This window comes from Eptesicus fuscus, chromosome 11 (assembly GCF_027574615.1).
Source record: "Eptesicus fuscus isolate TK198812 chromosome 11, DD_ASM_mEF_20220401, whole genome shotgun sequence".
In the NCBI taxonomy this organism is placed as follows: Eukaryota; Metazoa; Chordata; class Mammalia; order Chiroptera; family Vespertilionidae; genus Eptesicus; species Eptesicus fuscus.
In genome coordinates, this window is record NC_072483.1 from 82,118,914 (window position 1) to 82,143,386 (window position 24,473).

Sequence of the window (24,473 nt, forward strand, 5' to 3'; positions counted from 1 at the left end):
TTGTGAAAATAGACAAAGAATGAACTGTGGGGTAAAGGAAAACACTTCAGTTAAACAAAAGTCGAAAGATTTCACTACAGTCAAAAATAGCTAAGTTGACACAGCTTTCTATGACATACTTAAACAGAAGCAGAAAGTTACAATGCATTAAGTGCGATAGTATTAACAAGATAAACATTCTAAGATCCAGTTGACAAAACTGATTCAATAATCACTGGAGCCAGCTGCTACCTTTGTAGGACTTTACGACAAAACGATGGGAGGAGATGCAGAATCAGGGATTATAAATGAGCTGCTCTGCAAGAACTAGATGGAAAGTGTTGCCTTTGGTTCCACCGTGAAGAGAGGAGTACAGCTTGAGGGAGAAGATACAACAGGAGCTGCAGGAGTCTGTAGGTCTAATTTCTTCACTCCAGGCAAATAGACAGCATTTTTAACATTACAATGATCTGACTCAGTTAGGCCACTCTTTTAGAGTAGGGAAGAGACTGGACTGGGGGGAGGGGTGGGGAGACACTTTGGTTCAGAAGGAAATCATGATTCACTTGTGAAATTAGACAGGAAGTATATCCTAGTGGTGATGTTAAGTCGGGTGTCTGAGTAAATCATTTAAACTAAGACCAAAAGCATGTTTCCTTATTTGTACAATGGGAAATTAAGATAAATCTCTAGTAGAGTTGTTGGTTTTAAAGGAAAAAATAGAGGAGCTAACATAAACATCATATATCAGTAGCTGGTATATACAAGGGGACCAATAACTATCAGCTATTAGTATGATTATTAGAACGTTCTGAGGGAACAAGTAAGCTTGTGGATTAAAAAGGAATAACCTATTTCAAGCTTTACAACTTTTCTCAACTTATTTCCTTTGTAAGACTTGTTAAATAAATCTTCAAATACTCTAGGGCTGAGGAACCTTTCTTCATGATTAGACTGCTGACAATGAGGGAGAAGACAGAGGCTGTGATAGGCGGATAGAAGGCAGCAGTTGGTGGCCTTTAGGGACTGATGCCCAGTCTATCATATACAAGGGAGTGAGTGATGGACTTCAGAGATAGACATCCTAGAACAGCCTGCATATGAGACTGGAGCCCACCTGATGTAAATGTTCTGTTAATGCAAATATACTGAGTAAACATCTAACAAGGAATTTGCTGTTGATGGTAATGGAATTCACTTAATTCACTTGAATTCAACAAATAGTGAGTAGTTCCAATGGGGAAGTTCTGCCAGGAAAAACCAAAGAGCCTGAGGAGTTCAAAATCTAGGAGGCAGGTTAAGAAAGGCAAAAAAAGAATACAAAGCAAGAAAACAGAAGCAGTAGTGACAGTAGTATGTCTTCAGTGAAAGTAAACAAGCTCTAACTTGGGATGCCTGTGCTAGTTGCATTCTTGGTATTATAACATGTACTCCTATCAAATGTATAAATGCTTACATCACTTCCATTTTATAGCTAAGTAAACTGATCCTTAGAGAGGCTAAATCACTTGTCCAACCAGTCAACTGGTATCACATCATACCAGTCATACAAGGTAGTCAGGACTCAAATTGGAATTTACTGCATTCCAGATCAGTGGTTTTAAACCACTATGACGTTTTTCAAATCGGGGGCACTTTCTCGTGAGATTCAGAGGAAGAGGATACAGGATCAGAAAGGGAAACTGGAAACAGGAAAATCTTCTGGGAGGAGGTTGCATTTGAGATGGAACTGAGAAGGGCAAATATATCTTTAATCCAAAGAGTTAGCAAGGGGGTAGACAGGGCATGCATACAATAAAAGCATTCTGTACTGAGATTGTGAACCAGTATGATATGGGCACACAAATTGGGGGTCAGAGGGGAGGAAGGAAGGGAAGATAGAGAGAGTGAGGAAAAGAGAAGGAGAGAGGGAAAGAGAAAGACAGATTGACTGACTGATTGTGGTGGGTAGGAGATAAGGTTGAACCATTAGTTTGAGATCAAATCTCAGAATGACATGTCAAATTCTATGCTGAAAAATTAACACTTAATGTTGTAGAAAATGGAGTTGCTAAAGGTTTTAGAACAAAGAAGAACTGTGATAAATGCTGTGGTTAGTTATATATAAGTGGTAGTGGTATGTGTGATCAATTAGAAAACGGAAAGACATGGGAGAGATTGGTACTGGAGACAGGAATTAGTAAATTTTGCAAGAATCTATCTGACAGGTAATAATGCTTGAGCATTGATTATAGGAAAATAGCACAAGAACATGGGGAAAGGCTCAAGATATTCTCAGATGGGCTCTGCCAATAATTTGCCAAATGAGTGGATATTAGAGGCAAAGGAGAAGAGGGGGATAAAAGGTGAGGGCAGTTTTAAACTGGAAAAGAGGCAAGTTTGGAGGAGGCAAGTGTGGGAGAGTGTCAAGGAATAAGGTCAGGTCAGGAATAAGGTAGAAATTAGGAATGAGGTGAAGGTCTCTGGCATCCACCACTTGCTCTTTAAAGAGAAGCTAAAGTGGAATTTTATATATAAGAAAAATCACCCACTAAACACCTCTTGCTTCATTGTCTTCTTAAGATCAAAATAAATTGAATGGTGCTTCAGCAGAGATAGATATTGTAAGACTATTTGTAGACCACCTTCTAAGTGTCATTTTTTCCCGTAAATAAAGATGTTTGTATTAATAATAGGAAAGCAGTTAATAGTTATGTTTATGATTTATGGAGCAATGAATTTTATCCATTCAGTCATCCAGTTAACAAATATGCTATTTTGTTCTAAGACCTGTATTGGAGAATGCTGACCAGATAACTCAGCTTTAAATGGCTTCATAATTTCTCTTCAGCTGCTTCTTCATCATCCCATACCAGCTAGAACCAGTGTCTTTTCCTAGAACCGCTACCTCCAAGTTTCCCCTGCTAGCTATACATTCCATGTTGTTAAGATCCTTCGCACCTGAGAAGGTGCACAAAAACAGGTAACACTGAAGTCAAAAGATTTGGGGAAAGGAGTGATGGATGCAGATTAGGTCTCTAGAAGTTAATTGTTCTAAATTTTGTAATTCCTTAGCCTACTAGAGGTAATGATATAACTCATGTGAAAGCTTGTATTGATATATTTTTAGGTAAAGAATATTCTTTTTTAAAATTCCTAAACTCCATTTGTCTCAATTTCTCATACCTAGCAAAAGCTTAGCTAATTTGTTCCTGCAGCCGTAAACCGCACAATTGTTTGCTCTATGAAAGCTATCCACATAACGTTTAGCCAAGATGTTAGCAAACTTCAAAAAGCAAACATTACAAAAAGTGAAATTAAAGTCAAACAGAATTAAGAGTATTACACTCATTATGCCTACCTCCAAAAACAATCTTATCAAGCTTCTAAAAAGACATGGCCCTGGAGATTTTCGGTACCAAATTTTTATTATTGTGCAGCTCATTAGTCAAAGAAACAACCTATATGAACAGTAACGATGTCACATGGCTATCAATTATAAGCTTGAGGAAAATCCACACAGTAAGGCAGAATAATAAAGGATGATCACATATATTTTAAAAGCCAATGCCATGTAAAATGCTTGGCACTGATTAGTAACTGGACTGGATTAAAGGAATCTGTTGGCTAAATGAATGAGTGAGTGACCATCAACTTCAGAAGCATCACCTTCTAGTGCTAAAGCCAAGCATCTATTAAATATGGAATTCCTTTCCTTATGCAAAATTTAAAGCAACTTAAAAAATGATATTAATCATGATGGTAGTAATGATAATAGTAATATAGACAATGATAATTACATTATAGTGGTAGCAACAGTAGCAAATACTCACAGGGCTTACTCTGACCCAGGCACTGTTTAAAGTGCTTTACATATATTAATTCATTTAGTCTTCATACCAATCCCTTGATGGATTTAATATTATTTATTTTACAGCCCAGGAATGAAGGCAATGAGAGATGAGTGACTTGCCTAAGCAATTAGAACATTAAGCTGCGGGGCTGGGAATTGAACCCAGGTAGTAGCTAGGGCAGAACTGGAAATCAGTGCCAAGAAAAGAAGTATTGGTAAATGTAAGAGCAACTAGTTTCATATAATGTTACATTAAAACTATGAAAAATCTTGGTTGACTGGCTGGATTCATTTTATATACATCGAATAAAATATTGCAAAATAGTTAAAACACAATGCAAAGCAATATTCAATGAGTTAACATCAAAGTAAAACACTCAACCAAACTGAACTCTGAAAGGTGTACTTTAAACTGTTGTTCCAAGAGAAAGCAAATGCAATTATGATATCCAGGTTGCAGAAGAGTTGGAAGGATAGAGGATCATTTGTATATGTTTGTACGGAAGTTCTCATATCATATAGAGAAAATGAAAGAACAGAGTAAGTAAGTAATTTTAGAATTGTGATAGGTTTCATTCCACTATTCTAATCATCTTTATCTTTCCTAAAAAATAAAACATCTATAAACTAATAAAGAAACAAACATAGAATTGAAAGAAAATATTCCATTCACATGAAGAGAATACCTCAGTGCTTCCTTAATTTTCGGCGATGTCAGTAGTTCTGTCTGCACACCATTCATAACTTCCCCATCTTCTAAGTTTTGTGTGGAATCCTGTAGAGAAGCAAACCCATAAACATGTGGATGCTTTGCATATAGAATTGAAAATTTGAATAAAATGTCTCAACATGAGAGAGTAAATGGTTATATACAGCATGCTCCAGTTTTTCTGAAGACTGGAAACAGGTGTTAATCTTTTCAGGGCATTCAATGTTCTTTTCTCTCCCATTTGATTTCTGAAATACTCAAATGGGCCATTTACACAAGGCAATATGTTAAGAGCTTAGGAATACATCATTTAGCTTCCTCCTACTCAACTATAAGCTTTGGGGACTGAATGTTTTCAATCAGCAAGGTAAAGGGGTACCAAGGGGAAGGAGTCATTGACAGGTGGTGATGTATTAGCTTTAATGTACTGTACTTGCTCGCACCTCCCTCCCCAGTGACACTAAAATATAAAGAAAGCAAAAATCATGGGGGAAAATGTTGCCTGGCAAGGTCACTTCTGTCAAAAGTATAATAGGAATATTGCAAAAAAAAGAAATCTGGAGTTCTTCCTTTGTTATGAAACTTTGATTCTAAAGATGATCATCACAGAAACCAAAAGGAACCATTTAACTTCTAAAATGGTAAACACTCTTTGCTACTGAGAGGTAAGGGTGTCAGAGAGTCCCTTTACCCCAGGACAGTGGCAAAGGTGAGTTGATGTCACATAGAGGAGAGGATAGATTCTGGAAAACACGCCTGATATAGATTCTCACTTATGTAAGACATTAGTTCTCCATTAGGCTTTGGAACAGAACTTTAATAGAGTAATTCTGCAGATACACCACTCCTCAGAAGCAGGGTCACAAATAAATAGCTTTAGTCATGGACTCAGACTTCAATGAAACAACAAACCACGTGGAGATGACCCCCTATCAGCAATGCCTCCTGTAAACAGAGCACTCCTGGATCTGAATGCACCATTTCAAAAAACAACAAAGGACAACAGTTAAAAGTTGGCCACAACAGAATTAGGTTAATATCTTGAAGAAAACAAGACACAGCTACAACTGAGGCATTTTGTCATAGTGCATCGAGTGAAAACAAACAAACAAACAAACAAACAAACGAAACAAAACACAAATGTATTTCACTTTTAGACTGAGTAGCAACGTTTCATTTAGGGACTGATAGTTTTGTGAAGGACTTGGTCTACATAGATTTTTAAAAAAATATTTGTTTTGTCCTCCTCACAGAGATAAAGGAAGAAAAATCCATAAGACTAAAGAAAGAACACTTTTTAGTTCTTTCAAATCTCAAAGATAAATGTCTTTGAAAGCTTTCGAACCTGCATATAAATATGAAGGACTAGATATATGCTTACATAGAAAAGAGAGAGGGTTGGGGAGGTTACAAAAATACTTCAGAAGGCAATTTAACAAGATATTTGCATTTCTGACTATCACACATGTCAGAACATCTGGTGACAGCATCTATGTCAAAGTCATTCACTTTCTTAGCTGCCTCTTTCTCACAAGAGGGAGCTCCATGAGGGGTGAGCCTTCATCTAGTCCTCTGCATATCATGCACGTAACAGTCTTCGTTGAAGAAATGTTAATGGATAAATGAGCCGAGGGCTAGTGTGTTCGTTTTGAAATGCTGTTTAATAAATATCCCAAAATGTAATGGATTAAAAACATAAGCATTATCTCCCCTGTTCTGAGAGACAAAGACATAGAAGCCGCTGGTCTGGGCAGTTTTGGGCCTGAACCCCTCAGAGGTGACAGGCAAGGTGTCAGCAGGCCTCGGGAGCAATCCTCCAAAAGCTTGACTGGGCTTTAAGACCTACAATTTTTTTCTTATAAAAGCTTCATGTTATATAATAAAGAGCTAATATGCTAATTAGAACGACCGTCTGGATGACATTCTGGACAAAGCTGGGTTGTGGGGCCAGCCGAGGCAGCCAGGGCTGCGAGAGCCGAGCCCCCTATACAAGAATTCCGTGTATCAGGCCTCTAGTTAGGATATAATCCACATCACATTAAAGTCTTTCTTTAAAAAAAAAAAAGCAAAATACGGTCATTTTAGCTTTTTCACAGAGTTTTGCAACCATCAGCACTAATTTTAGAACAATTTCAAAGTCCCTAAAAGAAACCCCATACCTCTTAGCCCTCATTCCCCATGCTCCCTGCTCTCTCAAACCCGCCTTCCCACAGCACCTGGAAATCAATCTTTTTGTCTCTAAGGATTTGCCTATTATGAACATTTCACATAAACAGAATCATGAGGAATGTGGCTTCAATATTTTTGTAATGTTCTCAAGACTCTTCCATGTTGAAGCATGTATCAGTATTTCCTTCAATTTTATGGCCAAATGGTATTTCATTGCATAGACATACCACATTTTGTTTACCCATTCAAGTTGATGGGCATTTGTTTGCACTTTTGCTGAGTATGAACAATGTTGCTGTGAACATTTGAAATAATAGTCAGTTATGAAATAATGTTAAGAAAAAGGATTTCTTGTGTAGACATATGTTTTCAATTCTCTTGGGAATATACCTAGGAGTGAAACTGTTGGGTCATATGATAACTCTATGTTTAACATTTTGAGAAACTGCTATACTATTTCTAAAGTACCTGTACAATTTTACATTCCCATAAGCAATGAATGAAGATTCCAATTTCTCTGTGTCCTTGCTAACACTTATTTTCCTTTTTTTAAAAAAAATTACTTTAGCCATCCTTTTTAGTGTGAAGTGATTTTTTATTTGCATTTTTCTAATGACTAATGATGCTGAATATCCTTTCATGTGATTATTGAACATTTTATATATCTTTTTTAGAGAAATGTCTAATTACATGAATTTTTATTATCGAGTTGTAAGAGTTCTTTAATACTCTTATACAAATTCCTTATCCTACATATAAATTGCAGATATTTCTCCCATTCTGTGGGCTGTCTTTTCACTTTCTTTAAGTTTTGAATTTTAATGAAATTCAACTTATCTATTTTTTCTTTTGTTCCTTGTGTTTTTGGTGTTGTATTTAAGAAATATTACCTAATATAAAGTCACAAAGATTTACTCATATTTTCTTCTAAGGATTTTATGGTTTTAGCTGTTACTTTCAGATTAATTACCATTTTGAATTAACTTCTATATATGGTATGCGATAGGGATCCAACTTTATAATTGGCATATGAATATCTAGTCGTGCCTGCCCCATTTGTTGAAAAGACTATTTTACCCCCAACTGAATTGTATTGACACCTTTATCAAAATTCAATTGACCAAAAATGTAAGGGTTTATTTCTGGACTCTAAATTCTTATTTGTTGATCTCTATGGGAGCCTTTTACCAGTACTATACAGTCTTGGTCATTGTAGTTGTGAACAAAGTTTTGAAACCAGGAAGTTTAAGTTCTCCTAATTTGTTCTTTTTCAAGTTTGTTTTGGCTATTCTGGGTCCCTTGCATTTCCAAATGTATTTTAGAATCAGGACATCAATTTTTGTAAAAAAGCCAGCTGGTTTTTTTTTTTTTTTTATAAGGATAGCACTGAATCTATAGATGGATTTAGAGAGTTTTACCATCTTAACAATACCATGAATAGATCATAGTGGCAGTTAGATGAAGTAAATATTATTTTTGGCTTTGTGTACATAGGTGTATATCCCCACAATGGCAAAGAAAAATGTTGGGGGATTTGCTCTAAAGTCTTAACTATCTAGTTTTGCCTTTTGCTCCCTACTCCACATAGAACTTTCATGTTGATCCCTTGCCAACATTAAGAAAATAACATACTTTCTAGTTCAAATCAACATTCTGCAAGGTTAAAAGACTTTTTTCTAGTTCTAGTTAGATGGTAAGTAAAGATTCTATTTATGTCAACAACATACTTAATGCTCCAATTATATGGAAATGTCAATTAGAATTTGAAAGCAATATTGGGCCAATTGCAATGTAATAATCTGCTCAAGGGCAATTCTGAACTAACTACAGTTTTAGAGCAATCATGTCAATGACTACAGACTTAAAAAAGAACCCACACAGAGACTTACATGTCTAAGACAAGAGTTGAACTATTTAATTTATTTTTTAAATTTAATCCTCACTGGAGGATATGTTTTTATTGATTTTTTAGAAAGAGAGGGAAGGAGGGAGAAAGGAAGAGAGAGAAACATTGATGTGAGAGAAGCATTGACTGATTGCCTCCCATATGTGCCCCAATCAGGGATCAAACACAAAACCTTTTGATGCATGGGATGATGCTCAAGCAACTGAGCCACCAGGCCAGGGCAAGAGTTAAGTAGCATCAAAAACGCTTTGCTTTGCCACAGCTATCAAAAAGGGCAATAACTATAGGTTGTCATCTCTACTAACAGGCAGTGCTTGTACTTGCCAAAATCATTTCTTTATACTGCAGTAACAGAAATCTTTGATATTTTTCAGAGATGAGGCAGGCAGTCAAATGCGTAGGGCATCCTAGAAGGACACAAAGCCAATTTCAAATTTACGTCAACAATACTGTGGCAATTCAGTGCTTCAAGAACTATAGGCCAAGGCAGTTTATTTCTGTACAGAGTTCATAAAGTCACTTTTCCCAACATTACAAAATGTGTGACAAGCAATAATTTAAGAGCACTTAGCATTTCTCCTCAATAAATTAATTACATGGTAAAATAAAGAGTCACAAAACAACAAATATCTAAAAACAAAAAAAATGATTTTTTTCCCTCATAACTTATTTAAATAACTGAAAAATCTGTAAAACCATGACTTTTAAATTTGGAAATAAAGGGAAAAATATCTGATTCTGAAGAACTAGAGTTATAAACAATTGGTGCTGAATGGCCACTATTGTTCTTTAACTGTAGACTTGAGACATATGTGATTTCAAATCATCACACTCACTTCTAGAAAATACAATGGTTTGGGAAGCTCTTTACTTAATTTTATTCATAAGATTATTACAATTTTTATTTTTACTGTTAACTTAAAATGGAGTGATGTGATCAGCTGCACAGCACATAAGGGCACACGGTTATTTCCAGATGTGTTTGGTCTTAGCCACATAACAAGCCTTTGCTTTCTGATCAAGTTCAGCAGAAGGTCGTGTCTTGCCAGCCAGGGCAGAGACCTTTAAGAACCTTGTCCTTTCCCTCTTTTATCAAAATGGGGAACATATCATCTATGGCTCTCACAAGAGACAAGTTTAATTACTACAATTTTTTAAAAAGTGAACATTTTTAGCAACACTTGCAGGATCACGGGAGCAGTTCTGACAGCTCGAATGAGTTGGATTCAAACATCCCTGCACTATTTTTAGCTTTAAAATCAACACTTACATAAATATTCCCAAACCAATTAGCAGCAGCTGGAAAGTAAAGGTGTTTACATTTAGTTAGCACCAGTGCTAACAACTGCCAGTGCTCGCAGGCAGCGTGCAAGGGTGAGCACCAGGCGGGGCCTCTCTCTCCAGGGTGATCATGGTGTTGGCACCAGACTATCATTTCATATCTCACAGTTGGTATAAGTCACTGATTCCATACAGGAAATCGTGTTCATTATGTAGTATCCTTAGGTTATACATCTCCAAATACACTTACCACTTAAACACTGCCCAAATTCTCATTGCTTTCTCTTAGTTGATCATAGCTATAAAACAATATTACAAACTAGAGGCCCAGTGCATGAAATTCTTTTATAGGTAGGGTCCCTAGGCCTGGCCAGCGATCAGGGCCGATCTGTGGGGCAACCTGCAGGGCGATAGGGGGGGGCCCTTGCTGGCACCTGCCTTGGAGGCGACTGGTGGGGCAATTGAGGGGGGGGGGTGGTGCTGGCCCGCTCGCCAGCTGGCCCCACCTCCTGCCACCACCCGCTCCCCAGCCAGCCCCACCCCGCGTCGCCGATGCTGATCACCTCCCTCTGCGGGGCTACTGGCGGGGAGATCAGGGGGCCCCTGTTGGCACCTGCCTTGGCTGGCCTGGGGCCTGCAGGCTGCGGACAGCTCCTGCATTGAGCATCTGTCCCATGGTGATCAGTGTGCTTTATAGTGACCAGTCATTCCACTGATCATTTTGCTGTTCGGTCGATTTGCATATTAGGCTTTTATTATATAGGATAGCTTTACAGCTCAGTTTTTTATCTCTCAGAACTAAAATAGATGTCCCTTTGACTTCTACTAGGGGAAAATATACAGCCTCGATCCCCCCACCCTCCAATGCATTTCAGCCATATTTGAAATTATGTGCCCACAAAATGTTAACTGCAATTAAATTATGTGTCAAAAGTTCAGGGCATTTGAAAACGAGATTTGCATTCTGAAAATACAACTGCAAAGTGTTTTATTTTGAAATTGCACATGAATTTTAGAATGAAAGTAATAGAAAAATTATACAGAGAAGATGTGAATGCCATACTTATGTGCCTGGTGCTCATACATAAACATAATGTCAATTTTAAAATTAAAATCCTAGGCATAATTTCAGAATATTTGTTTTACTTTTTAGAACAAGAATATCTGTGCTAAAGTAAAAACAAGATGTATTTACTAAGCACACATATGAAATGAAACATGCATTTTGGTAGTCAACACCATTATTCAAGCATGATCTAATATAGATTCTTCATGCCTTAGTCAATGCATTTCATGGGAAAATCTCTCAATTGGCTTCATAGATACTACCCCATAATGTTTCAGTCCTGGCAATTTAACATGCCCATAATTTATTTTATGTATATCACAATAAGTAATTATACATAATATGTTATAAATTATATTATATAATAAAATAATTTAATATAACATAATATAATGTGATTATACATAATGCATATCAGATTACATATTCACAAATCTAGAAATTGGCAATCAACTAAAGATTTGAAAAGTGCTAAGTTATAAGTTTCTTAAGAATAAGAACTGTATTTTATTTCTTTTACTTTTAACAGAGGTCCTCAAACTTTAGCACAGATCAAAATCACGTGGGCCTTGTACAAACACAGACTGTGGGTGCCCCTCTGATGTTCTGATGAAGTAGGTGTGGGGTGAAGCCTGTGAGTCTGCATTTCTAACAAGTTACCCATGCTGCTAGTCAAGGAACAACACTTTGAAAATGCTGCCTTACAGTGACCAGTGCGGATCCACAAAACTGAACAAAGTGAATAAAGCCCAGGAAAGACCGTGTTGTTGAGCTCGCCTCATCAACTCATTTGGTAGCTAAGGAAACTGAGACCCAGCAAGGAGAGGGGGACAATGAAAGTGACAAAGCCAGCATCCAGGATTCTTGATTTGCAATTCAGTGCTCTCTGGGTACCAAGGTAAGTAGTTGTTGACTTAATGAATGTTGACCTTATTCATTTTATGGATCCTTTTAACTTTCAATAATGTTAACAAAAACTCTACTAATGTCTTGGATATACTTTACCTTTCTTTCAAAGATTTCACATGTAACCAGATGTATGTGCATAACAATCCTAAATAATTTCTTGGCGGTCCTGTTCCAACTTTAGACATGGACATATTCAAGGACAAAATGATTAATATCTTGTCCCACACGAAACTAAGGGTCAAAGAAAGAACCAAGATGACTTAGAACAGGTGTCTTCTAAGATTCAGGTTTGCGAATAAGCTTGTTAATTATATTTACCTTGGAATTTCTCCTTGCTACTGATTTAGGCAAATGGGGCAAGGAAACAATATCATATCATGAAACATTAAAATAAATATTTTACATGAAAAACTATCAAGTGCTTAATTACTCTAGATATTGAGCTCTAACAATAGCATTGGTAAACTAAAAAGTTATTTTGAGGAAACACAACGAATTAGATTATAAATACTCTAGTAACTAGTCCGTTGCTAATTTGGAAGCAGATAAAACCATTAACATTAAACAGCTAGTTCAAAACCTTGGCTTGTGGGGCGTGTGCACACATTCACACACTCACTGCTAAGTCTCGCGGTATGTTCCCTGAAACTAAGAGGGTCCAACTGCAGAGTTTAAACAATTCTGGACTTAGAGACATGCACTAAAAGTCAACAGCCTTCCGGCTGACTGTCTCACGGACTCAAGCAGCTGTGGATGCTGAGCTGCACAGGTTGAATGCCACTGACTCTCAACCACGCACAGTTGGCCACACTTTCTGTCCATCTGCTTTGTGTCCAAGAGATGCTGAATGGTTAATTAGATTTAATAAAAATAAACTGGAAAGGAGAAAGGCCAAGGTATGGTAGTAAAATTAAGCTCTGGTCTAAGACAAAGGAGACAGAAGCTCCAACATTTCTCTCATTGCTTTGCCTGGTGACCATACACCTAATTTCTGCCCTCACTTTCGCTATGAAAAGGGGACAAGAAGACTTCTATCTCCTTTCCAGGTATAAAACGTCCCAGAACTTAGTGAAGGGACACCAAATAGTCAGGCTGGTAAGCCCTTGCTAAAGAAACAATAACATTCTCCAACAGATAAATTTAAGGCTGATTATTCATTTGAACAAATGTCTTCTTGAAAAGCTTTCTTTGAGAAGCTCTCACAGAGATATATAATATTATACTTTCTCAAAATACTGATTCTAAATATTGAGGAAGAAATCTACAGCATGAGTAAATAAAACTAAAACCTTCCCTCCATACCTCATTATCTTTCTTTATATGTTTCTCATATTTTCCTGGATGAGGTCTCCTTTCCTTATTATTGTTAATAATTAGCACAGAGTTCGTGGTTAAGATTTCCCCATATTCTGACTTAGAGTTGAGAAGGCATATTAAAAAAAAAATTTCTTAAATGCATACCCTTTACACATTGTACCTGCTGGGACTTTTTGTCTGTGTTTTTTGTTCGTTTGTTTCTGGTAGAAATTTATAAAGTGGCTTTCACTGAACCTGATACCAGACAGTCAAAACACAGCTCTGAGTTTAAAAAAAGGTGGGGAGCAAGGGGCAAATTCAGTTTTGTTCATGAGATGTGAGTGGACTACACACACTGACCAATCTTAACTAGGTATCAAAAACAAAACCCACTATATTTCCTATGCTGTACTTCACATCCCCAGGACTGTTTAACTATGTATGGTGCCAGGTGGGTACTGGAAATATTAGTGGGAACACTTTGTAAAGCATATTATTATCTAACCACTATGCTGTACACCTGAGACTAATACAAAATGATATTGAATGTAAACTGTAATTGGAAAGACTTCATTTTTTAAAATTTAAAATGAAAGAAAACCACTACTAATATGATCCACATTTCACCTGCTCTGTTGCTCTTTGCAACAGAAAACCAACACTAATGGGTGTGCTGCTAACCACTCAAATATGTTCAATGAAAAGCTGCTTTAAAATCCTTAGAAATGTGGAACTTCAGAAGTTCAACAAGGAAATTCTGGAACCCCTATCCTAATGCCAATCGTGCCTTACACTCTAATAACACAATTTAAAAATGCTGAAAATAAGGGGGGGAGGGGGAACAAATGTATTTTTTAAAAAATACAACACTGACACAAACAATTCACCAATGACCACTTTGATTTATAATTGGATTATTTCCCCACCCAGTTACAGCAGGTTTTCCTTCGTTCTCTTTATTATTAAAACTACAAAACCACTTGAGCCCAACACTGAGGTACATGAGAATAATGTTGCTTTCTTCTGAAAGTGAGGATACTGGACAACAAACATGCTCTCCCATAAGCATCTGCTTCAGATCATGCACCCATCATCAAACACATGATCAAAGGTATTGTCAACATCTGCTTCTCTTCCATTTAATCTCTATTTAAACCGCATCATCTTCTCAAATATTTAGCACACAGGTCTGTCAAAATGGGTGGTTTGAGGGCAGGAGGGCCTCCTGTGTAACTACAAACCATCACTTAATGCTGGTAAGGATATGAAGACTTGAGGGAGTGGGGATAATTCCGCAATTGCAAGCCATTTCTGGCTGAACCACTCTTATTTTGCTGGCTGAAATACAGTTCCTTCAGGTTATGACACTAGTAGATGTACCATATGCTTTTAAGTAAAGCTATGCAAATTCCAGGTCTGGACAGGAGAGCATAAACATGAAAACCGGCATTATTAAGCGAATACTTTCATTGGCACGCATTCTCTCATGCCAGCACAGACACACGTCTCTGCTGGTCTTCCCTGAAAATCTTCACTGGAAAATGGGCTGCAGAAAATTTTGAATCAACAGACCAAATACATAGCTGTTTCAGGGAGGAAAAAAAACGCAGGAATTTTTGTGTATGCTTCGTTTATTTGTACGTTTCAAAAATTCTCAAAATTAGGAAGCCAAAATTCTACCTTGAAAAATCCCTTTATAATGACCAGGAGTACACCCGTCTTCATTCATGACTAAGGCATGTTGCAGGGCTATTTACAAAGTCTTTCTCATTGCTTATGCAGAGAAGCATTTTACTCTCTTCTCACCCAGCCCTAAACCACCCTGACCTGGCCATGTGCCCTTGTCTCTCTCCTCTGACCTTCATGTATCTTCCCACAGTCACTTTGCCATTCACTTTATCTTCCTTGCATTTCACTCTGTGACACCTTTATGGAAGCCTCTGGTTTCAAAAGCTATCTCATTCCCTTATGTTGTAAGGTTTACTGTTCAGACACAATTTGGGGAAGAATTTTTTTTCCAGACAATCTAAGATGCCCTTGAAGCAATGCTCCCCATGACAAATATGAAGAATGGAACAGCAGGAGAGGGAAATGCTGTGGAGAAAAGAAGTGGGTGATCCAGAGCTGGCTGCATCTCGGGTTTTCACAGCACGTGGCAACAGCTGAAATGGGGTGCAGAAGTCTAACCTGCTGAGAACAGCTGTAGTCCTGGAGAGCAGTCAGCAAAAAGGGTGTTGTTTGTTTAGATAGAAAGACACAATAGAGAATTGAAAGAGATTCTGCAAAAGCAGTATAGCCAGACCAGAACATATTCTAATCGCTCTAGGAAACTACCAGGCATTTCTCTTCAAATACCAATGCCTTTTACTTAAAGGTGTTTACAGTGGCCCCAGGGTGTGGGCAAGCACTGCCCCGATAAGAAGATCTCTTTGGTTAAGTGATCAATAGCTAAAATATAAGCACCATGAGGGTAGAGGTTTTTCCACTCATATATCCCAAAAACCTAGACCCGGGGTCGGCAAACTGCAGCTCGCGAGCCACATGCGGCTCTTTGGCCCTTTGAGTGTGGCTCTTCCACAAAATACTATGGCCTGGGCGAGTCTATTTTGAAGAAGTGGCGTTAGAAGTTTAAGTTTAAAAAATTTGGCTCTCAAAAGAAATTTCAATCGTTGTACTGTTGATATTTGGCTCTGTTGACTAATGAGTTTGCCAACCACTGACCTAGACTAATGCTTGGCATAGAGAAGATATATCTAGAAACACCAGCTACCCAGAACACCTTTGCTTATCTGGAATCCATCCATCCATCCATCCATCCATCCATCCATCCATCCATCCATCTATCCTTTAACAGCATGGGCACTTTCTCCTTGAGCACTCTGTGCAGACTCAATGTGGCTCCCCAGGGCCACCCTTGTACCATGCAAATGCTCTACAATGGCATTCATCTCAGGGTAGGCAATGATTCCTTTAGAGCTCTGTCTCCCTTGCTTGGTTTGATATCCTTAAGGTGGAGAATATATCTTCTCTGTTTCTGTATACCTGTCACCTAGCACAGGCCTAAATATGATAAAATTTCACTTCAGAGGTGTCTATAAAGAAATCCTTTTCTTAGAAATCTTCCCCCTTAAAAGCTCTTAGGTAACTTTCAATGGAAGAAAACATATCCCAACATTTATGAATCCTCTACAACATGCAGACTATTATGCTGGACTCGATGGGGGGATTTAAAAGATGCATATGACACTGTCTTTGCATGCAAAGCAGCAAGCTAGCTGGAACCATTGCCAGAGGCATCTCAGGCAGGAGAATCTAAAGTGGAACTGAAAGCTAATCTTTATTTATGGATTGAAATAATTGAAGTAAAAGAGATGGCACCTATTTGTACCTGGCTGGTTATGTTTCTTCATATGTGCTTTTATATTTTATTTATAATAATGTAATTTAACATGGCTTTCATTATTTATAAACTGTATCTGAACCAATATTGAAAACCATCTAAGTTCCACAGTCACTGGAAGCCAGCTGGGCAAGCGGCCCTGCCATGCAGACACCTCCAGATCTTGAACCTTTGGACTGGAGATCACTGAGCGTGGTGGGGACCTTCCACCTGAGGCAGGGCTGTGAGCAAGGCCCTGCCACCGCAGCCACACCATTTAGAAACTTGAACCATTCTTCCCTTCTTCCAGTTAGCCCATCTCTTTAGATCCAAACACCGTCAAAGGGAAAAAAATCTCAGGTCAATTGTCTTCTCCCAATTTCCCGCCCTCTTTGGGGACCTCCTTACCCTTCAGTGGGACATCACTTCCCAAATGCCTCCAAACCCTTCTCTCCCACTATTTTCAAGAAGGCCCCGAAACTATTTCACATGCTTAGGAATTTCTTCAGGTATTCCCTCTTCTACTTTGACTGAAATGAAAACTGACTTTGCCAGGGAGCCACTTCCAGGGCAGCCTCTGAAGTAGGACATGCTCTACTTTATGCTGCCAACCCCCACCCAGGGCTGCTTCTAGACTAGATCCCTGTTTCCTCCTTAAGAGCCTGCAGCATCCTTCTCATTGCCTTCACCTGTCACTCCAAGTTGGTCCCAGCATGTCCTCCTGTCCCATGATTTTAATTTATTTATCTTTCTTCTTCCATGCCTGGTCTCTCACTAGCACCCTGTGACTTTTACTTCCGGTGCCCTAACACTTTGATTCACTCAATACCTCCTTCTTCCTCCTGTTTCAGAAACTGTAACCAAAAGGAAAGTCAAACATAAGAAGCCAAGGGTGAGGTTCCAGGCCAAGTCCTCAATACTCGTCCATGAGATGTTCTTGAGAATCAAAGCAAATGGTATGCCAGCTCAGGGCTAGAAACCCACAAGCAAAACAGGGTTCATTCAGTTCACATTTATAGAGATGCCCTTTTGTGCTAGGCAATGTGCTAAGTGTTGGAGATATACATAAACACACACACACACACACACACACACACACACACACACACACACACACACTGAGCTCATTCTGGGGAGCAAGAAGCAATAAGGCTTCAGAGAAGACAGCAGTGATTGACCTTTCCACTCTGCTCCTTGTATGCTTCCTAATTCAACTCATCTGAGTGCCAGGCAGATCCCAACTACACTGCTATTCTTCTACCTCAACCCCTTTCCATGAGAAACAACAAATACGTGCAAATTGATGAATAGAAATTAACCAATCTCCATCTAAAGCAGTGTTTTTCACTTTCCACTTTTTTGAGGATCATGGTATCATCTACAAAACTAATGCTAGCAATGCTTCCTCTCCCAGAAAAAATACACATAGTAATTCTGCATAAAATTTTAGGGCTTTTCAAACTCCAAAATCTTGACTATGATCTCAAGGTTAAGACCTGATCTAGCTGCTAATCCAAGTCCATGTCCTTGACAGAATCATAAGAGATTTGTAATACAGCAATGATAATGAATGTTTTCACAGACGGATCCTTAAATAGTGATGTCTACATGGGGCAGGTGGTAGCTGCTACAGATAAAAAGCCTAAGTAAATGTGGGGAGGATATCCTACTATCCACACTTGCCCCAAACTTTCCTGAGAACCCCCATGAAGGTGAGAGGTGCAGTATAGACAAAGATCCCTTCACAATAGGTCACAAATGCTGCGATAGTTTCTGAAGTCTCCTTGACAAGCTGCGACTCCTGCACACAGACCTCCCCGTGTGAGTGATTCGCATCCTGCTGTGGCAACATCACAAACTACTATTCGCTCTGGACCTTTGGCTTGCATGCAGTATATATGACATTTCAAAAGTTAAATCTGTGAGTACTAAGGGTCTGATGTTCTTGTCCACTAGTCCATTTGTTGGCTCTTCTGGGATGGACAAATTTTCAGCCTCCAATCCTGGTCCTAGGCAATTGTTAGAAGCATGTGGAAAAATATACTCAAATCAGATTTCTTAAGTCACAATTTTAGAGCTAATTCTATTAGACAATGATGGTTTAATCCAAATGCCATATTTGTATTAATCTTTGAATCCTATCCAGATCCATCAAGCGGGCATAGTTAGTGCTGCAACTCTGCAGACAAGAAATTTAAGCAAGGAAAACTGGTAGAGGATGATATTCACCGATTGTTTATAAATTTGGATTCCTCTTATGTAAAGCTATAAACCAGCTTTATAAAGGGCTTTCCCAAATTACTGGGCCAATCTTTTGCCCATCACATGTACATCATTACCATTTCTCTCCCACCTTCCCTTTCACTCGGCTTCAAAATACACAGTACCTACACTCAGTTAACACCGTCTGATAAAGGTCATCTGAAATCCTCATGAAGGCCGACATGGCTTCCAGCTTACAAAGTTGTCAAAAACCAAGCCATGTCCAACCACCTTAGGGTCCCTGCTTGAGTTTTATCAGCTTATTTTATAGTGGATACTCTAATTTATTGAATGAATGAATGAATGAATGAATGGTGATCAAGCCAACCCACCCACCCTGTTGTGTGATTGTGAACCAGACTACACCCCACACTCCTTCCCAGAGACATGTGCGCCAGTGTATTTTTTTTTTCAAAATTGAACCCAGAAATGACACACCAAAGAGAAACTGTATCTTCCTAGTCATTCAGCAAAGTGTCAATTTATTAATACTTGTAAATATTTGAATGCCCCATGAACTATCCTTTTAATAAGTGATGAGCATAACAGAAAGAAATAGTTTAAAAAATGAAGCAGGTATTTTTTTCAAATCTGTAATGGATCACTTACTCAGTGCTATATGACACAACAAAACAGTCTCAAGTGGAAAATAAAGAAATCTTTCTAATCAAAGCTTCCCTTGGCCTGAACTAAAGAGATTTTCTTTATATTGAATTTCTGTTAAGGTTTCTGCCACAACACCCTCACCCCAGCCTTCAGCCATGTCTAACCAGGGATGCAGCCTCACACTTTTAATGAACTCCCAGGCTTGCTTAGGAAAGTGCATGCTTCCCGATAGATAAGAGTTTTTAACCTGAGTGGTGATGTAAACCCCTCTCTTCTCTCCCTATTACAAGGGCAACGCTTTTACCGTCGCTGAGGCACCCACTTAGGGGATGCCTCTTTACAAAATACAGCAAATGACCTCTTTACCTGTGAGGCAATCACAGCAGATTAACTCACAACATCCAACAGCTCTTCAGAAAGTATGGCAATAGGAAGCAAAAATAATAGTTCTATATAATCAAATATATTGCTTAATTTTCTATGGGTGAATTTCTTTTAAGGAATGATCAAATTCCAAATATGACAATAAAGAAAAAGCTTGGTTTTTATTCATTCCTGAAGTCTGAAATACATGCATGCCATGGTGTGGAATACATGCAGGGCAATGGTTAGGACATTCGCTGGATGTAAAAGAGTAGTATGAACAAAATAATGGACTCAGTCTTCCCCCTAGCTCCAGTAAGTGAGAATCAATGAGATGTCAGGCTTCAGACCCTCATCTCACCAGAAAGAGAAATGTCTAATGAGTTGGGGGTTGGCATACAGCAGTTGGTTGCCATGGGCAGTGAAAGGAGCCAGGGCAGGCCACTTGTTTGTGCTCACCTTGCCCTCCCGTCAGGTAGTGAGGTGCCCTCATCAAGGTGCACATGGTTTAACTCTGGCTGGTACGGCTCGGCCGGAGCATCATACTGTGCACTGGATGGTGGTGGGTTCCTCTCCCAGTTGGGGCACGTGCTCAGGTTGTGGGATCAATCCCTGGTTGGGGGGTATGTGGGAGGCAATCGATCAATGTTTCTCTCACCTCTCTCTCTCTCTCTCTCTCTCTCTCTCTCTCTCTCTCTCTCTCTCTCCTCTCCCTTCCTCTCACTCCAAAAAGAAATAAATTAAAAGAAAAGATGGTAGTACGTAGCTTTATGTCTGGGCACAAATATTTGGAGCTTGTAGAAAAGAAGGGTCATATGTTTTGCACCATTCTATATACTTTGCACTCTGACATCAGCAGTTATTCATTGAAATAAATATTATTGGCACCGAAGGGTACCAGGGTGTGTCACTCTTTGACATTAGGATTATTTTGAGCTAAAGGCCATTGAGGACCAGAAGACACAGGAACTACTCCTTACCTCATCCTAACTTCCTAAAAATAAAGTATAAATTTCGCCTTTTGTGACAAAAACTTTCATTTGGAAAAATGCCTTCCTAACCACCTGAAATAACGAGACAACCCTTATTTACCACACATTTCCTCCCTTCACCTGCCCATAACTGGCTTCCTAAGACCAGGGTCCCCAAGACCCTTTTCCTTGGTTTCCCTTAAGATGGTATGTAAACTCTAATAATTTGGCCGCCTCCTTGAGCCACATTTTACTCTGTAAACTCCCAGTGTGCATGTGTATGCACATAGTTACTGGTAAAACTTTCTTCTTGTATTAATATGTACTTTTATCAATTTGATTCTTAGTCCCAAACATTGAATCTAGAAGGATAGAAGGAACAAGTTATTTTTCTCCCCTCCAAAACAAAGAAGTTGAGACTAGGGGGCAAAAAAGAGGCAGGAAGTCATTAAAATAATTAGAAAAATAAGAGAAAAAGTCAGTGATCTGAATATGTCCCACTCTATTTCCAGGCTTTTGGCCTAAAAAAAGTGAAAATTGAGAGTCAATTTTTAATTAACATAGCTCTATTTCACTACAGTCTTATGGTGATGATCCAAATGAGTTGAAACAGAGCAAAATTAGCTGGCTTGTTTCCCATTATTTTTGAAAGCAATTCATCCTCCAAATCTAGCTTATCACATTCTACTCTATTATATTAAGGAGCAATATACCAATCTACTTACTTTATTTTGAATTTCTGTTAAGGTTTCTGTCACAAGCTGGATTTGGGGGATGAATTGCTTTTGTCTACCTAAATAATTCAATCCTCAAAGTATCCATGCATCTAGACTTCTTGTCTTAAAATAATGGATTTGTTAAGTATAAACTCTGTCAAGTTTTAATCTTTCCATCTAAAGGAATTGACTCTGTACAACTGTCAAATGTATCACTGACTCTCAGGTTCCATTACGGTGCTAATGATAACTTCTCACTGTGTGGGTCTGTTACCAGTGTGGAGGAGAATAAAACTCTCCTGTACCCTTCCAGGTTCTTCCAGCTGCTCTAACAATCAAATTGATATAAGACAGATTAACAAGAGAAAATAAGCAAATGTAATTACATATATACATATGGGAACCCCATGTGTGAGAGAGTCAGAGACCCCACATACACAAGAGGCTCAGAGACAGAAATGGAAAATGAGGTATGTAGGACATTCTGCAATAAGGATGAGGTAAGGCACTGTGGGGCTTCAGAGAGGAGGAAGGTCATTCTCAGGATGATAAGAAAAGCAGATGTTCAGTAATTAGAAGTATGCCCTGCCCTATAAATAGGTCACAAAATATATTCCTGGTGATAACTCTTATTATGGGCAAGGCTCCTAATTTAAATTATTTAACAGAGAGGTACATTTTTCTCTTAAGCTCACAGGGTCTCAATTGCCTTCAGTTCAAAATAGTTCACATGACCAAATGGCACATCTTAGGGAGGGCTGTTCTGATTCCCTTCACTGGAAAGACTGGTGAATGCCTGAATTAGCCTGATGTCATTTACTTGACTGTTTTTTAGAATCACATTCATCTGGACACCTCTACATATAATTGCTCTGGACTGGAGCAGTTGGCCTAACCTTACTGTCCCCTATAAGTCCACAGACACATTTGAAACCAAGCTTTAAGAGTTTCTTAGGTGTGGGTTTTGGACAGCACACAATACCCATGTGGAATTGTATTATTACATTCTGCCTGTTCCTACCCTGAGTACCTACTGTGTTCAGCATCACTTTAAACCTGGGAGAGGTGTTTTTGTGTTGTTTTGTTTTTAAATGATACTATAATTGGTCATATTATTTTGCAACCTGAAACATCTAATACTAACACTGATGAAATGATGACAATTCTTTCCAGGTTGATTCCCCATTCAAGCCACCACACAGACTTTTACTTTCGCTCTACCTACTTTTGGATAAAGTGATACCATTTCAAAAAATTCTTAACTTTAGCTCCATTTTACTCAAATAGTCTATTACAAAAAGATGTTTTATGAAGTGCAAACAGTTGCTAAAATATGACAATGTGTTTTTTTTTTTCCATCATATTGAAGACGCCTATAAAAAGAAGAAAATTTACTGATCAAATGGCATAGTAGATGAATTGGGGCTGCTAGGATTATAAAATGCCTAACTTCAGCCTAAAGACCACTACAAATTGGTTAGTACCAAAAAAGAAGCAACTAATTTATGGGAAGTACATTATATAAGGAACAAAAAAGAATGGCTACTTTAATTAATGGAGGAACATGTATGTGCTTTTGTGTTTATTTGTTTGTTTAAGCTGAAACTTCAAAGAAGAACACAAACCAATTTCTCAATCTATAGAACACTTCTCATCTTCAGTTTAGATGCACTGTTAAGTTCAGACACTTTTCCTTTGTTCTTATTATTTACAGTCTCCTAATTAAAAAAAATGTTAAAGACATTTTTAAAAACAGGAGAAAAAATTTAAAAGCTTAATTAATTTTGACAGGAATTGCATTAATATGAACTGTTAAAAATACTTCTAAGACTCTGAGCAATGAAAGGTAGAGGAGGGCTGCTAACAATGCCCATATCTAAAATCTAAGTTTCAATTATCTGCTATATTTACAACTTCATGCTTTACAATGTGCCAGAAGGGATGGCTGAGTGGTCTCGGCATCTGATTTTGAATTGCTATATTCCCCAAGTCACACAATTTAATTCATCCCTTCGTTTTTGTACAGGCTGGATATATAGGCAACTCACTCCAACACTTGTGGGCTTACTCATCCAGGGCTGTGTACATGGATGGGGGAGTGACGGACTGCTCTGAAGCCTTCCCTTCTATTATACTTGTACCAGACCATATTTTGTTTGAATGGAGACAAGCTTCTCTCTCCCTACATTAGGAGTATTCCCAAAGATCCCCTCCAATGCAGAAAAATGTATAAAGTAGCAAGGGATTCATTACATTTAAAACATGACAAAAATATTTAGTAATAAAATATGGTCATCGTAACTAAAGTTTTCAAAACTGGAATAAAACTGATGCAAAGGCAACTCAAACCATGCAGAACTAGGTGCAAATGGATGCCTGGGTCTCTGAGGAAATGAGAGAAAGGCCTCTGTGACTGCTCCCACATAATGCATGAGCTCAGTCTCAGTCTCAGTCTCTCATGTTCTATATGCATTTTCCTGGAAAATAAAGAGGCCACCAGAGAGCCCACTTAAAGTGCTCCTGTCATGTAAATACGTCCGCACTCTATGGCTTTCCAAAGAGCTGAACTTCAATACTAGTGTATTATCCTAATATATAAAAAGCCAGTGGTTGTCATGACCGAAACAACCAGACAGACAACCAAACGGCAGGCTGCGTGGGGCAACAAGGCCGGCAGGAGGGTTAGTGAGGGACGACTGAACAACAGGCTGCGTGGGGCGACCAGGTTGGCAGGGGTGTTAGTGAGGGACGACCAAACAACTGAGCAGCAGGCTGCGTGGGGTGACCAGGTCGGCAGGGGGGACATTTGGGGGTGACCAGGCCAGCAGGGGGGAAGTTGGGGATGATCAGGCCGGCAGGGGGGCATAAAGGGGCAACCAGGCTGGCAGGGGGGGCAGTTAGGGGTGACCAGGCTGGCAAAGGGGACAGCTGGGGGTGACCAGGCTGGTGGGGGGGAGGCAGCTGGCAGCGACCAGGCCAGCAGGGGGGTCAGTAAGGGGCAACCAGACTGGCAGGGCTGGCAGTTAGGG

At 38.8% G+C, this 24,473-nt stretch overlaps 1 protein-coding gene across 4 annotated transcripts in view; it reads right to left on the bottom strand.

The window, feature by feature from the left end:
- The window catches only part of PARD3B (par-3 family cell polarity regulator beta), a 910,289-nt gene that overhangs the window by 445,468 nt on the left and 440,348 nt on the right, over window positions 1-24,473 (bottom strand). For all 4 annotated transcript variants that reach the window (XM_054722996.1, XM_054722997.1, XM_054722998.1 and 1 more), the window contains exon 5: window positions 4,498-4,586. In XM_054722996.1, coding sequence (XP_054578971.1) covers window positions 4,498-4,586 — 89 coding nt within the window. The remainder of the gene's footprint in view (window positions 1-4,497; window positions 4,587-24,473) is intronic.